The following is a 15,876-nucleotide window of genomic DNA, read 5'->3' as shown; positions in this document are numbered from 1 at the left end:
TTATTCAGTTTAATATAGATTACTTCCATCAGGGGATCTCCTAAACTATGCAGTCAGTCAAGTTCTGCACTCCGGTAGTTTACTAGGAGTGAAAATGGCTGTTGTATTGAATATTTTACTTCATAAACCGAAACCGTTAACATAAGTCAGTAAGTTCCCCATTTTGTTTATTTTACATTAACATATATAAGGCATCGAACACTTCTAACTACACAAGAACAAGACCACACATCTAGGCTACACACAAAGACGCGTATTCTACAACTAAAGAGTCTTCAGGTTTCGGCACGAATGGTTCTACCAGTATTGCTGACGACTGTTGTATCCATGACCTTGTTCGGAGTATCCGTCGCTGCAAGATCGTCGGTTAAAATCTTGACTATATGCACCGCTGTTGTAATCGTTGCCGTATGTTCCACTCGTGGATCGGCTTGCGTCGTCATATCTCGACGATCCACTGTGACGTTCGATGTCAAATCGAACATTTCGGCTGCAACCAGGAGTTGAATCATTTTGGCCTGAGCCGTAGTAAGAATTGCAAACGTTGTTGTCACTGTTGCCGTACCTGCTTCCGTGTGCGAGGTTGGAAAGAGAAAGAACCAAAGCTGATCTTGAAGGCAAGTAGATCTATAGTACAGATAACCAAGTTAACAAATGTGCGAGGATTCAAAATCACTTGGAAAATATATCTTACCATCATTGAATTAGGGAAGTTGTCGTAGTGACCAGTCTTGGCGTGGAATTCAACATTGGGTTGGTTTCTGCTATGACCACCGAAGCAGCGATCATCAGTATCCAACACGATTTTGTAGCTGGATAATATTTTAGGTTACAACAATATTTGGTAAATACATTGCTTGTATAATACATGCATGCAGAAATGATTTGCGTATATAGTCATGTAGGCTACCTTCCGAATCGTTCAACTGGGATTCTGTAATCTGGATAACTCTTCGTTGGGTGAAAGTTAAAGGCGAAAATAAGTCCAGCACGTTCGAACACGAACACCTTGTCGCTTTCCTGTGCTCGAGTCACTACAGCCTGTTATGTGGAAAGTTGTTAGATATCAAATTAATGAAGATGTCGTTTAAAATAATGTACCTGGTTTGATTTCAACCATCCGTATCGCTCTTCTGTCTTGTTCATAGCTCGGTCGAATCGGTTTAGAAATTTGTATCTGAGTTGTTGGTTGTCAGCCAGATGAAACTGCCTTCGAGCGAGTTGGTAGCTGTCATTATTTGAAGGGGAAGGAAGCTCAACCCAGTCAGGATGGCCAAACTCATTCCCTATAAAGTTTAGAAATCCTTGTCCAGCAAACGCGTGAGTAAATAACCGAGTCAGCTTGTACAGACTCAACCCACGATCTAAACATGGAGTCAACTGTTGTGATTCCGACATTGACGAATCTCCGATCAATTTACGACTCATTGTCATCCGACCAACTTCGTTCTGAAAAATACAAGAAGTGGATTAAAACAATCAATGTGAAATAAAACACACTAATATTCATCTTGTGACACATATTTCTCAACACACCTGTTCGTGATGTTCTGTAAACATGATTCGTTTTTCTTCGACTCGATTTTCTCTGATTATTTGTCTGATGAAATGCATATTCCAATCTTCGTCTCGTGTATCACTGAATAACTATAAACACGCCGTCTGGTTATAGGCTACAACTGTTACGAAGCTAAAAGCTATTGAGTAAAATGCGCGGCTGTTAGGGACAAACCTTTGCCCAGACATTTGCAGCATCTTTAGAAAGCCTGTAGTCGAATCCAAGTCCTCCTTCGCTCACGGGTTTGCAAAGGGCTGGCATACCTGGTACATCCTGTATTTGAAAAGGTTAGGAATCTTCGCTCAAACAAGCTTAGATTAAATTGCTTACCTCAGCAATGGTGATCACGTTCGGGTAGAAATTGTGAAGCATATCGTTCATCAACATGATGTAAGCCAAACCGTCAGTTTTCATTTGCATACCGAAGTATTGGGAGTCTTGATTATCTCGGATAGAAGATTGTTGAATTACTGAGAAAAATCAAATTTTAGACTAAAAACTTCGCTTTAATTAATACAAGAGATCACAGATCTAATGCATGAGCACGGTTAACGCTCATTAGCGTAGTATTAATTAACCCTATCACTACAATGGTCGACTGAGATCGATCAGAAACAAATCAAAAGTAACCAACAAAGCGGGTTTCAGTCGCCATTGGTGACTGTGGAGCAGTAAATAGAATGCATTTATTCGTGTATCATAACTCATTAAACTTAAGACGTACAAGGATTGAAAGTTTGGTACAGAATATGTGTAAATACGCTTTGTACAACTCCTGTACCATGTGTTGACATGTAAACTTACACTATAGTTAACCTTTTCGTCGCTTAATAAAGACGTTGTTTTGTGAATTTGAATAAACCGTAATCACGCAGTGTTATAGGTAATGTTAGAAGTTAATATTATCATATTGTGGCGGCTGCATAATGATTTATTGCGAGTGGTAAACTAAAAGAGCGAAGAAACGAGAGACGCGGTGTTTATACCGAAGATAACGATAAGAAAAAGGCACTCGTCTACGCTTCGGTGCACACATGCCAATTGTGCGGTTTTAAATCTGAAAATTTAGTTTAAAAATTATAAATATATATTACGATTTGATTTAAATAAAGAGATTAAGGAAAATGCTAGAATTGAGTATTGGGATAACTGCGGGAAAAAATCGCCCTATCAGCAACAACAACAACAAAGCCAAGTGCAACTGTTCGACGAAAAAGGATCTATATGACCACTACCGTGCTCAATAATAACATCACATGCACAATCCATACCATGTTTGGACGAGTCATGGAAGATCATTGATGACATTCCGTTGAATCTGAAGCCATCAACGTGATACTCGTTGACGTAAAACCGCAATTGAGACATAAGGAATCGAAGAGTTTCCCATCTGTAAAATTTATATTGGTTTTACTTAACAATATTTTCGTTTAAAATTATCGCATACTTTTTGTAATCGAAAATCCTGGTATCATGTTCGTTGTTGAAACCTCTAGCTCCTTCTTCAAAGAAGCAAGCCTCCGTTCCATCAAACATGTTCAAACCATCCAGAACGTTCTTAGATGCCTCTCCGTGCATAACGTCAACCATCACATAGATACCCATTCCATGAGCAGTCTGTACAAGCTCTTTGAATTCTTCAGGCGTTCCGTATCGACTGAATTATTACATGCGTTAATAAACTGCTATGATTTGTTTAAGTTTGTTAGATGGTTTCTGTTATTACCTGGAGGTGGCAAAGTAGTTGGTGACTTGGTATCCCCAACTTGGGTAGTAGGAATGTTCGATCACAGCCATGAGAAGAAGCGAGTTGTATCCCTGATCCCGGATGCGAGGGAGGATGTTTGATGTAAAGTGACGGTAACTGGAAACTTCACAGCGATCGGATGCGATTCCAATGTGTGCTTCGTAGATACGAAGACGATCCGGTTTGTTTGGTCGTGTATGAGTGAACTGCGGAAGCAAATACCGTTAGAACAAGAAAGCTAATCATGCACGTCACTGCAATAAATTCAGACCTGTACTCGTTGTGACGAAGGAGGATTCCAGAACCTCCATTTGAATCCTTGGTTGGCCTCACGTTGAACAACATACTTTGCCCATGGAGAAATTCGTTCGATTCTTTGGTTGTCTTTCGTTTCGATAACGATCTGTACAGAAGTTTAGATAAAATCCCAGCAGCTTCAACATATGTGTCATAATTACTTCATAAACTTACCTTAAGCTCACTGCAGTGACGAATAGCACATGATCCGTCTCGATTTGGAGGAATGAAGAGTTCCCATTTACCGAACCCGATCTCCCGATATTGAATAAGATTCCAATTATCTGTCGAACAATTTATATCATACAACTATTTTTTTTCTTCACAAGCCAATGAACGGATCTTACTGAATTCTCCTTTCAGATAAACAGCTTTCGCGTTTGGAATCCATTCCATGCATCTTACTCCTCCGTCCTCCGTCATCATCACCCCGAACTCCTTGTGTCCCTGAGTAAATCGCTCCAAACCCTCTTCCCTTTCAATCGACATCTTGGTCTTCTCGAACATTCCATATCTTGAACAAAACCCTTCAGTTAGCATGCCGACACATATACAACACAATTTATCACACTTACCTTGCCCGAATGTCGTCTTCGTACACTCGAAGCTGAGGATAGCTACGGAAAAGATTGTCAATAGCGGGAACTCCGCACTGCTGCACAACTTGGTTGTTGTAGCTTGAGCATTCCATGATGATAAGAAGCAAAGTTGTCTTGAAGCCGATGATACTTTGATTGAAGCTTGAATTGAATGATAATGTCCTATCGTCTCGATCAACCCTTTTATAGCCGAAATTGACTAATCTCTTTACAATTAAATCCTTTTGAATTACATGCGAAAGGAAGTTTTAATTACAAGACATGTTTTTATTACTACAAATCGTATCTGGCTTGAATGTAATTTACCATGCACCAATGGTATTAATGTGCTCTAATAATTTGACAGCTGATTAAAAATTCCCATTGTAACAACTCGTTTTTCAAGTTAACACTTCTAATTAATTATACAAATAAAATTATACTATACTTTAATATAGCATCATGTGCGTATTTTACTGTCGTGGCCATGGTCTGCTTTTATGACGGTGTGTGCGTTTTAAAATATTGTGTTAAATAGTAGCGTCGGGAAGGGTGGGACACCTTTAGCACATAATGTCCCATCTCCCCCCACCCTACAATATACAGCCTACTATTTACCATAGGATTTTTATACACAACACAGTAACTTATGAAAGGTTATTCAGAGGTACGTATGTATATTTGCTTATGGAACGTGTTGTGTCGCTGAAACTAAAAGTACGCTTTTGGACGCTTTTATTATTAAACTTTTGGTAAGTTTAATTGAAGGAGTCAGCCAAGTGCATTACCCGCAATAAAACCGCCACGATTAAACTCGTATGTTTCCTACTTGGCGGATTAAAATTATAAACGATGACGAAATCGCAATTAGACTAGTGGGGCGTAATTACAGGAAAGTATAATTTAAAACTTTTCGCTCAAAACAATTCCCAAGGATTTAATTTTAAAGAGATCAGACGCTTGACTATAAAAGGAAAGACCTAAACGATACGACATCATCATTCAGTTCAAGCTTCAATCAAATCATCATCAGCTTCAAGACAACTTTGCTTCTTATCATCATGGAATGCTCAAGCTACAACAACCAAGTTATGCAGCAATGCGAAGTTCCCGCTATTGACAATCTTTTCCGTAGCTTTCCTCAGCTTCGAGCGTACGAAGACGACATTCGGGCAAGGTAAGTGTGATAGATAATAATTCATGGACCTAAAGTTTCCCCATGAGGTCTTGATCCGAATAACAATAGTGGATGAATTCTCAAGTTATGGTTGCACATAACATAATATCATTTTTATCTCTTCAGATACAGTAGCAAATATCAAGTTAATTAATACAGTACTACAAAGAGATGGGAATTTATTACTTAATTTAACACATGACAAATATGTTCTTTTGCAATATTTACAAAAAGACATCTTTAACATACCGTGATTAATTCTGAATCATAGAGGTTATACCGTAACGAATGCCGGAATAATTTGCAAAATCGAAAGAGATATAAAGGGCCAACCGCATAGTTGTGTGAGTGTTTTTCAGCGACAGCAAATAGTGTAAGGTCTTTGCAGACTAAACTTGTGTAGCAAATGAAGATTTTTGTTTTGTTATTTTAAATCAAGATGTTCAAACGCAACGAATTAAAGGGGTTACATTCCTTGAAGAGATTCTTTGTGTTACATTTCAGGAGGTAACAATGACAATAACTTAAGAAGCTGGGAATTCGTGTACTGATTTTGTAATTCAATATATGATGTTTTATGGGGCTGCTTTTGTATTATTTAAATTCAATACGAAGCGATTGACCAGAATTAACCTTGCTTTTGTTTTAAAATCACGTCCCTTACAATACATGTCTTTTATGTCAAGTTTCAATATTGTTTGTTTTTGAAATGTCACAATAAAAGTATTTTTTGTGGTGGGTATTTTGTTCTCTATTGTTAGTCACACCTGTGCCCTTTAAAATGTGATAAACAACTGCGTTGGCGCAATGCTTATATTGCCTCTCCGTGAATCATTTTCATAAAATCGCTGTTCTTGAAGGTGTTATGGGCGTGTTATAAGTTAAGTTCTTACAGAATGTCTGCAATACAGCAATATGTGAAAAGCTTTGGTAAGGTATTACCATAGTATATTGAAGTCACTTCAGTATATATATGGTTTTATCCACATTTTGTGTAGTTATATTTATCCAAGTACCAACAGGTAACCAATCAAAACTCAGACAAATCTGCGCATAAAATTGGATTTGAGTTGTTGTCAGTATAGTAAAACAAAAACATAAACGTCTTGCAAAGATAAAATGAAATGTTTGCGAATGAATGTAACTTGCTGTATTTTCGTGTGGCCGGAAAACGACAGTCGTTATAACACGGATGTTTTGTTTCATTCACCGATTGCCGTTGCTTGGGTTGGAGCAATTGTCGTTAAGTGTCTTGCCCAAAGATACATACGCCTACAATGGTGGAAAAGACGAGCCTTGAACCTAAAAATGCATTAGTGACTATGCCCTGAGTTAGAGGCAGGGTCAATAACCATTGTGACGCTATTTGCGACTTTTAGGTGCATTCTTTCGCTCTAAATTAAACCGGGGACATATTTTTCGGGTAAATAAGAATGTAGAAATAAAATATTTTGTTGCAGGAATACTATATCGTAAATTTGTCGTAAAATTAGTGAGAGTATAGCATGTGTTAATGTGATTTTCTGGTGTTGTTAACCCCAACTTTACAATTTGAGAAAAAGCGAGTTTAATATAACACGGTTGTGTTTAAGATACAATTACCTCGTAGAAATAAGATATAAATAAAACCCAACTACAATGGAATATAGTGGTAGATATAATATTAGTCCAATTTGAGGGAAAATTCGGCATCGTCGTTAGTATTTCCACAGCCAGTGCCTGCATAACGAAATTATATTCTCTCACATGGGTAGTTTTTTATGCTTTTGTCTCATATTTTTGCCAAAACGTCTCATATCTCATATTTTCGCCGTAATACTGTTTCCAATTTCCGCCAGAAAAAAAAACAGGCGATTTTACATTTGTGTGTGAATCATTCGGCGACTGATTTTCGTTCTCTGACATTGCCGACGCTTTTATCGGCGTAGTATAAAACCGTCTTTTTTCCAAAATTCATGAGTATAATTGGATTTTAGTCAAGTGTGTTGAAATATGGAATAGGCAAAGACAATTTAATAAAAATCAAGAGAGCCAAATTCTAATGAAAGGGCACGAAAATACGCTGAAGATGGCTACCTACTATGCTAATATCTTTTTTTGCAGCGTGTTGTCTTGTTAATCCTGCTAAGCTTCATTAAATAAAAAATGTCGTTTTTTTTTCATCAGTAGCAGGTAATCTACGAGCAGCAAAGAAACGTTATTGGGATGCAGATCCCGGTGTAAATTCAGGTGAGAAAATGTGTTTTAGATATCAATCACCAACCATATCTATTCATACGCAGTTTCCATTGTAAAAAGTAGGTACGCACTTTATCAAGAGGCATCTATGTCGTCACTGGTGCAAACATAAGTGACCATAACTCAAAAACTCCACATTTTATTGGAAAAAATAAATGATACATTTAGCCAAGAAAGCACAATTTATGCACCAATTATAAAATTTGACTTCAGTTCCCATTTAATAATTTTTAAATATCTGTTATTATTTTTTACATTTTTTGTTTTTGATTTTAGAGGTTAAAAGCGAGTCCATTGTTTCATTCATGCTTCGTTACCTTAATTCACATTAATAGTAATACTAAATACAAAATGACCAATAAACTTTACTTATGGTATTTTACAGCTGTTTTTAAAACATGCTAATACTACTGTGAGGAACAAAGACAGCAATGCTTCTGAATCTTCCTCACTTTTCCCGGTAAGCTTACTGGATGTCTTTGCTGTGTTTATGAATATAAAGAGTGAAAGAATGTTACCTGTATTAATCCTCGCGGGGCGGGGCAACAACAGTCGTTATAACACAGGTGTTCTGTTTCATACACCTTGTGCCCGCTTATGAGTTACCATGTATGTAAGTTTTGTTGTGACTATTTTTTGTATGGCTGACAATTGGATCACTCCATTAGTGACCACAATGCTAGCAGCGACAAGCCTTGAACCCATACCCTTCCATAATTTTCCAGCCTCTTATGTTTCTGGTTCGGAACTATCAGATGCCAGATTATGACTGGGCAGCAAAGGTGGGATGGAATATTTGGAAGAAGTTATGAAAGCGGATCAAGATGAAAACAAGGATGTTCGGAAGAAGATAGGAAGGTTTCCCTGATGTTCAATGCCATTTGCTGCCGGATCCTGGGAATAAAGTTAAAAAACATAAGGGTAGTGACACTTTTCAACTCAGACTTACAGGTACTTGCAATATGAATTGTTGAGTGTGTAGAATGGTAAAACCTTTAAAAAGAACAATTGACATATCTGTTCAAAGTTACATCTTGGTAAGTTGTAAACGGGCACGAGGTGTTTGAAAAAGAACACCACTGTTAGAACGAATGTCGTTGCTTTGTCATGCAAGGGTAAATAAGATAGATTCATTCATTATATATTGATGGCAAATTCTTGTTTATTTTTAAGATCACCATTTTATGAATAGTTTTATCTCACAATAATACTGATATAGATAAAGACTTTCTTGTTGGAGTGGATGATTTGGCCAAGTGTTTGTTCTCTCAAGATAGTTTGGTTGTAAAGCAACTTAATGGTAAAGCTTGCACTGGTAAAGTTCTTATGCGGCTTGCAGGGGGACTTGATAACATGATTAAAAATGATCAAACACCCAAAGTTCACACATTATTAAAGGTATAAAAGCACAAGTATTTGATGGTTATTTAATAGTTTTTTGCTTACATATTTGAGAGGGTCATGTCTATAGTGGTGTAGCAGTCTACATTTGAAGTCATTTTTACAATGCATTTTTCTTTATAATGTAACTAGATTAGAAGCTTGATACTACCATGGTGATAACTTTTATTTTCGTCAGGTTACTTGGTATAAGTTACTTTTTTCTTTACTCATAATGTATAAACTTTAGACTAAAATTGGTGTTCTACTTCAGAGAACACCATAAACTATAGTATCAGAGAACATAATATACTATAAGTAGTCATGTTTCAGGTCAATGAAATTGTTGAATTTTATAAGAAAATAGGTGAATTTGAAAAGGAATATGTTGCAACAATGAATTCCAAGGTAAGCCAGGAGTTTTCCTAAAAGCTTTGAAAGTACTAAAGATTTAATATTTTATAGGATATTCATATCCATAGCGCCCCACACTTTTTGAAAAGTCCAAGTTAAAAGTATATTTAACATATATTTAAAGATATTGACATTTAAATCTTTACATTAGGAAACACTCGATTTAAACGCGTTTTTTTGTCTGAACATGCAGTATCCTCATTTTTTCTTAAATTTCCTCTGGCTGCAATGCACCAGACCCATCGGTAGCCTATACATAGGTATTTCTATGATTTTGCAACATTTTTCTACAACATCAAACGTGATATATATATACTTTCTATGGATAAACGGTAGTAGCGCCAGAGAGCACTTTAAAAGTTAATGGCAACTATCAGTTTAAGGTCAACAAATATTGTCGCAGGAACCCTATAAAACTTTGAAACAATTTCATTATAGGGGGAAAAGTACATTGACCCAAAGATATTGAAAACATTCCACGACGAATGTTTCCAGAAAGCAATGCAGCAATACGAGGAACATGATGTGTTTGAACCAGATGAGAGTTTAAAGCAATGTGAAGAATTAAAGAGAAGATTGAATGGTAGTTATGCGATTATAAAACAGGATAACGAAGCACGTAAGGTAATTGCTTTTGATTAAACATTAACATGCACGATAATTAGTTATAGTTATTAGGTATGGGAACAAAACAAAATAATGGATGAACTTGGTGTTGCTGGGAATGTTTATTTCGAGGAAATGGAAAAGGTATGAAGTAAAGGTTTTTTAAATTTATTAATTTAAATGAACATTTAAAGATAATTAAATAGCTCGGATGCTTTAGATTTGGTTGTCATTCTTTTTGTCACTTAATAACCTGGCAATACTGATTATTATTATCCCTAAAAAGTCAATCAGTAACTAAAGGCATCACCAGATAAAGAATTTTTTTTTTATAACTCTATAAAAATTGGGGAAAATGTGTACCATGTTGAGCTATATGAGCCTAAAGTCATACTAACAGAATTCTGATGCAAAAGAATCTTACTCCACCCTACATATGGTTAAGTAAGGAAGCTTAAGTAACTGGCAAACAAAACTTGAGTTTACAGAGTTTTGTGAAAGTTCAAATTAAAATGGGAAACTGTGTAAATTTTATTTTTGTTAATCTTATAAGGCATATTTTAACCTGTTATTTAGGTTGCAGACGGACAACATTTGGAAGATGTTATTACAGCAAAGGCAGAAGCTGAAGAAAAAGCAGTTAAATTGTTTAAAACTTCTACCAGTGACTGTAACCAAGACTTGGTAAAGGAGCGTGAGAACAAACTGGATGAAGCTATTCAATTAAAACATGGAGAATTCGAAAGGCTAAATAAAAACCGATTGGTAACTTTATATAATAATGTTGAGCTAAGTATTCCTAATCATTCTATTTATTGCAGGAATCACTTCTTCAGGAATTATCAAATTTAGCTAATGAATGTCGAATGGGTTATGTGGACATAATGGAAGAGGTGAATCTAAAAAGTTAAATAATATATACAAGCAGTAAATTTTCTCCTACGTCATTTTACTGTTAAATTTTATTTATAGGAAAGTAAGAAGGAAGAAACGGTTGAATACTTCAGGGCAGCACATCAACAAGCACGTGAAAGTTGTTTGGAAAAATTCAATGGTTCCGAAATAGGGAAGGGGTATAAGTGTAAAGAACAACAACTAAAATGTCTAGAAGATGGGATTAGTGAATGTTTTCAAGGATATGAAAATGGAATATTGCAAAAAGCTATGGAGGAAAAACGACAAAAAATTGTATTAAATATTTTATTACTTTGTAAATAGGTGGACTTATATGAATGAATATAACTTACTTTATCCTCGCGTGGCCGGAAAACGACAGTCGTTATAATACGGGTGTTCATACACTTCGTGCCAGCTTACAAGTTACCATGTATGTTACTTTGTGGGTGAATATTTTTGGGTTGGAGCAAGTGCCGTTAAGTGTCTTGCCCAAGGACACATACGCCCATAATGGTACCAGCGGCGAGCCTTGAACCCATTACCCCGCTAACTACTTTGCCATGGCAACGAACTAATGTAGTGCTAAATATTTCAAATTTATTTTATGTCCATTTAAGTTGAGTTTACTTATACATTATGTGTGATAAAGTTATGTTGTTCTAACCCAGAGTTAAGTATTAAAAAATAATTTTAGTTGCAGTGTAGTAAATGAATAAATGTAGCCTGTTTTATATTTGCGACAGGCAACGACAGTTGTTATAACATCATTGCCACTGTGCCACGGCACAGGATATGCAAATTTCCAGTTAATGTTTTTGGTAATGTATATGTCTTTTGCAGGAGAAAGAAAAACAGCATCTGTTTTCAGAACGCAATCTGGCGGTAATGAAGTATCTGGATGCATTTAAAGTAAATCTAATACTTTACTTTGAGTGATTTTAAATTCATGTGAAGTTTTATTTACTGCATTACATTGTTTTAAAGTTACAGTTTGTGTGTTTCAGAACCTTAAAGAAAAATATGTAGAAGAAGATAAACTTGACAAAATCCACGAGACAAACAAACAACAAGCATTGAAAGCATTTGATGCAAATAGAAATAACGTTTCAACTGAAGCTTTAAAAAGTTTTTCAGAAAATAAAAATGCACTTGAAAGAGATATTGAAGATACTTTTGTTTATATAAAAGGAGTAAACAAAGAAAATGAGGTATGGTAAAATTATTTTTATGATTTAATAAAAGTAACCAGTGTAAAAACATTACCACTAATATTTATGAATGTAACTTACTTTATTCTCGCGTGTCCGGATAACGACAGTCGTTATAACACGGGTGTTCATACACCTCGTGCCTGTTTCAAGTTACCATGTATGTTACTTTGTGGGTGTTTTTTTATATGTATCGCCGATAATTTGGACAACCCATTATGGACCACTGGGTCGGAGCAATTGTCGTAAAGTGTCTCGCCCAAGGACACATATGCCCAAAGTGATAGCAGTTAAGTCTGCCATTTACGAGTCTATTAATTACGATGTGGAAAAAGTGTCTTAACCTGATATGATAACCATCAGACTGTAATGTTTGTTCTCTTACAATACTAGACAAACACAATATGTTGAAAATCAGATTTTTTGATTTGTGAATTTCTTAGCCATCATATTCTGTACAAAACTGTGTAAACATTGATGCAATATGTGATTCATGTCTAGGAAATATTATTTTCATACCAGCTAAAATTCTACTATTTGTTTATTAAACAGGAAAAAGCAGAGCGGATTATTCAATTGTTTTGTGCAAAAGTTTCAGTTGAATACCTTGAAACAATGAACAAGGTATTTTTAATCAATAATCCAAGGTTTTATGCTTAACCAACACAGGTCTATCCTAATAAATACAAGATACAGCGGTAACTTTTTACACACAGGTAGGAAAACATGGAAGCGATAAACTTGTGGATGCAGTGCATGACATGTTCGTATTATACATAAAACACCGATTAGAAAAAAAAGTTATCCAGAAAAAATTACAAGAACAAGCAATTAATTTATGTAATTGCATGTTTGTAAAACAAAAAGTAAAAGTTTATGTGGTACAACCGGGTTGGTTTAGTTTTACTTGGATCGTGGGTGGTATTGCAGTTGCAGCTCTCACTGCAGCAATTACAGCAGTAGTAGCTATTGCTGCCGCAGCAGCCGCAGCAGCTGCTGTTGCTTTAGCTGTTCTTGCCGCTCCTGTCCTTCTTCTTCTTGTTGCTGTTGGTATTGTTGTCACCGCAACTATGTCACTATATACGGTGATGGAGGAATTATTTAATCTTCTAAAAATAAATGTTGTGCTTTTGCCATCTTTATCTCTCCTGGATGATCTCAATTCTCTGTTATATTAAGATGTTGTCATTTTTTACTGTAGTTTTCATCACTACTGTCTGATAATGTTTACTTTAGTTCTATTCCCCAACGCGTTAAACTAAGTCTTCTGGCATTTGGCAACACTATTAATTATTGTGCGACGCGAAGGCCTACACTTAAACGCGCGGCATTAACATTCCGGTGTTTTTCTTGTATAATCCTTCCTACTCTTGTAAGTCTTACTATTTTTTTTTTATTGAGGCGTTCATTTTTAGTTGAATAAAGCCTATTACCAGTTCTGCCCGTCAGATAGGTTTGCGACATACAGTATGTGTTTTTTTGTACAGATTTTTTGCTATGTGTTCTTTGTAGCGTTTTTTGTCTAATAAACTGAATTATTTGCAAATTATGGTTTGATTATTTGCAAATTATAGTTTGTTATGATTCCGATTTGTAGGAATCGCGCCCCGCGTGGCTGGAAAACGACAGTCGTTATAACACGGTTGTTCATACACGTCGTGCCAGCTTAAGAGTTACCAAGTATGTTACTTTGTGGGTGATTAGTTTTGGGGGATATTTTAATTTTTTTATGTATGGCAGATAATTTGGACAACCCATTAGTGACCACTGGGTTAGAAGTGCCGTAAAGTGTTTTACCCAATGACACACGCCCACATTGGTAGCAGCAACGAGGCTTTAATCAAAGAACACTATACTTTGCTTGAATCCATTACCTCTGCTGGGTTACAGGCAGACGCACTTACCACTTTGTCACGGCGCCGTTTAAACACGATTAAACAATCCTAGTGGTTCTTAGGTAATCAACAAGTCACGGTACTTCATAGATATAGCCATGCAAACACCAAAGAATCCGCTTTGCATTTTACCCTTTATTAAACAAATTATAACATTTTCCTGGTAGGAAAAAAATATTTCTTAGACATGAGTTATTTGATGCATCAATGTTTACACCTTTTGGTAAGAAATTCGAACAAATCAAAAATCTGATGTTTAACATATAGTAGGGTGGGGGAAGATAAGACAGTCTTTCATTCTATCTTCTCGTCCCGTTTGGTAGTAAACGAAGAACATTCAAAGAATTATAAAACCACATTCATACGACTCCCACAGACCGCTGTTCATTGTTTAAAACACGATCAGGATGTTTAAATATTATGTGCTAAAGGTGTCCCGTCTTCCCGCACAGTATTTTATATATTTGTGTTTAGTATATGGTATGAAAACAAACATAATAATACAGTCTTATGGTTATAACCAATAAGACTTGCTTAACCTTTTAAGCGACATACACCTATATACTGTGCTTTGTCCGGCGCCGCGGCGGAGTGGTTAGCGCGCCTGCCTGTAACCATTAGATCATGGGTTCAAGGCTCGTCGCTGCTACCATTGTGGGTGTATGTGTCCTTGGGCAAGAAACTTAACGACAATTGCTCCACTAATGGGTTGTCCAAATAATCACCCACAAAGTAACATACATGGTAACTCGTAAGCTGGCACGAGGTGTTAAACCCGTGTGATAACGACTGTCGTTTTCCGGCCACGCGAGGATAAAGTAAGTTACATTCATTCATTCAAGAAATGACAAAAGAGATCAACTATACTAATGGTCAAGAAAAAGCATAAAACCATGGTCAATTTGCTCGGGTGTGCCTAATATATGATCCAAATATCAATGTTATTAGATTATCACCAGATATGCGTTGGTCGTGTATTTATTGTGCCGCAATTTAAGCATCGTTTAACTAAAGCCCGAGTAGGAACAAATGGACTGGGAAATCCTATTGCGTAGGCGAACCTAAAAAGCTGAATTCTGATCGTCCCCGTTGTAATGTAAATTACGTTGAAAGTCCCAATTGTATTAGAAACTCTACACAAAACACCGGCGCGCCAGCCATCGCAGTGACGTCAAGTGCCTTTTTCTCATCTCTTATTAAGCCACCATACGCCACGCTTGTTTGCTTTTCCATGTACCGAGCTTCGAAGTGAACCGTAGCAGTTTGATTATATGACAAGAATATTGGTATAGAGTTAGACAGTGGCGATAACTTTAGCAAACACTGTAGTAGAACTGTAGTTGACCCTTATTATCAATATGTAGTAATACTTGAAGTATTTTACTTCTATAATGACGCCATAAGAAGAATAAATAGATAGGCGTTACTATGAATGAATGGACGAATGAATGTAAACGGCTTTATTCTCGTGTGGCCAGAAAACGACAGTCGTTATAACACGGGCGTTCTGTTTCGTGCATCTTGTGCCAGCTTACGAGTTACCACGTATGTTAGAAGTCGTAATAGCTTTTATAAGTCTATACATGTGATAATATCGATTCGTTGCTGCGTTACTTGAGGCTCCATGGTTTATAGGCTGGCGTTCTATCAACCAAAACTACATAGCTGCTGCCTATTCAGAACATAATACAGCGGCAGCCTATTCAGTACTTATAGTACACAAACACAGTCAAAGGGTATATTTAGACGAGGGGTTGCTGCTTGCAACGTCGACATAGTTCTCGCACGAGATGTCGGTATTAGTAACGCATTGTGTGGGCGGTCAGACTCCAAAATTTGTATATAGTACAGTGGGGTAAGATGAGATACAGTACCTAAATG

At 36.4% G+C, this 15,876-nt stretch overlaps 2 protein-coding genes across 5 annotated transcripts; one reads left to right on the top strand and one right to left on the bottom strand.

The window, feature by feature from the left end:
* Positions 1-150: 150 nt before the first annotated feature.
* On the bottom strand, positions 151-4,378 carry LOC149724860 (1,4-alpha-glucan-branching enzyme-like). The gene is made up of 14 exons (XM_089892393.1): positions 4,178-4,378; positions 3,950-4,116; positions 3,777-3,886; positions 3,577-3,708; positions 3,285-3,511; positions 3,006-3,215; positions 2,830-2,948; positions 1,889-2,028; positions 1,733-1,831; positions 1,537-1,647; positions 1,102-1,449; positions 911-1,041; positions 695-812; positions 151-627 (listed from the first exon to the last, which is right to left on the bottom strand). The coding sequence occupies exons 1-14, from the start codon at positions 4,291-4,293 to the stop codon at positions 298-300; spliced, it is 2,358 nt and encodes a 785-aa protein (XP_089748519.1). The 5' UTR covers positions 4,294-4,378; the 3' UTR covers positions 151-297.
* A 358-nt stretch (positions 4,379-4,736) lies between these two features.
* Positions 4,737-14,723, top strand: LOC149724859 (uncharacterized). Of its 4 annotated transcripts, none has more exons than XM_089892141.1 (14): positions 4,737-7,586; positions 7,981-8,055; positions 8,351-8,546; positions 8,815-8,993; positions 9,309-9,383; positions 9,828-10,013; positions 10,068-10,139; positions 10,572-10,760; positions 10,817-10,888; positions 10,968-11,183; positions 11,733-11,801; positions 11,897-12,100; positions 12,653-12,724; positions 12,817-14,723. In XM_089892141.1, exons 4-14 carry the CDS (start codon positions 8,922-8,924, stop codon positions 13,276-13,278), a joined length of 1,689 nt encoding a protein of 562 aa, XP_089748267.1. In that variant the 5' UTR covers positions 4,737-7,586; positions 7,981-8,055; positions 8,351-8,546; positions 8,815-8,921; the 3' UTR covers positions 13,279-14,723. The 4 variants fall into 4 exon arrangements, with proteins under 4 accessions (XP_089748267.1, XP_089748266.1, XP_089748268.1 ...); XM_089892140.1 differs by having other exon boundaries at positions 8,321-8,546; XM_089892142.1 differs by lacking the exon at positions 8,351-8,546.
* Positions 14,724-15,876: the final 1,153 nt, after the last annotated feature.

Source organism: Ciona robusta, chromosome 14 (assembly GCF_009617815.1).
Source record: "Ciona robusta chromosome 14, ASM961781v2".
NCBI classification, from domain to species: domain Eukaryota; kingdom Metazoa; phylum Chordata; class Ascidiacea; order Phlebobranchia; family Cionidae; genus Ciona; species Ciona robusta.
The sequence above is the reverse complement of the archived record's forward strand: the minus strand, read 5'-3'. Positions and strand labels throughout refer to the sequence as shown.

What these genes read in the sequence shown, in the direction of transcription:
- LOC149724860 (XM_089892393.1), bottom strand. Translation starts at nt 4,293, where the DNA reads ATGGAATGCTCAAGCTACAACAACCAAGTTGTGCAGCAGTGCGGAGTT. An exon ending in CTTCGTCACAACGAGTACAG is followed by an intron (nt 3,512 to 3,576) that starts GTCTGAATTTAT and finishes TTGCTTCCGCAG; the next exon opens with TTCACTCATACACGACCAAA. An exon ending in CCATGACTCGTCCAAACATG is followed by an intron (nt 2,029 to 2,829) that starts GTATGGATTGTG and finishes GATTTTTCTCAG; the next exon opens with TAATTCAACAATCTTCTATC.
- LOC149724859 (XM_089892142.1), top strand. Translation starts at nt 8,922, where the DNA reads ATGCGGCTTGCAGGGGGACTTGATAACATGATTAAAAATGATCAAACA. An exon ending in ATTTCGAGGAAATGGAAAAG is followed by an intron (nt 10,140 to 10,571) that starts GTATGAAGTAAA and finishes CCTGTTATTTAG; the next exon opens with GTTGCAGACGGACAACATTT. An exon ending in GAGTAAACAAAGAAAATGAG is followed by an intron (nt 12,101 to 12,652) that starts GTATGGTAAAAT and finishes TTTATTAAACAG; the next exon opens with GAAAAAGCAGAGCGGATTAT.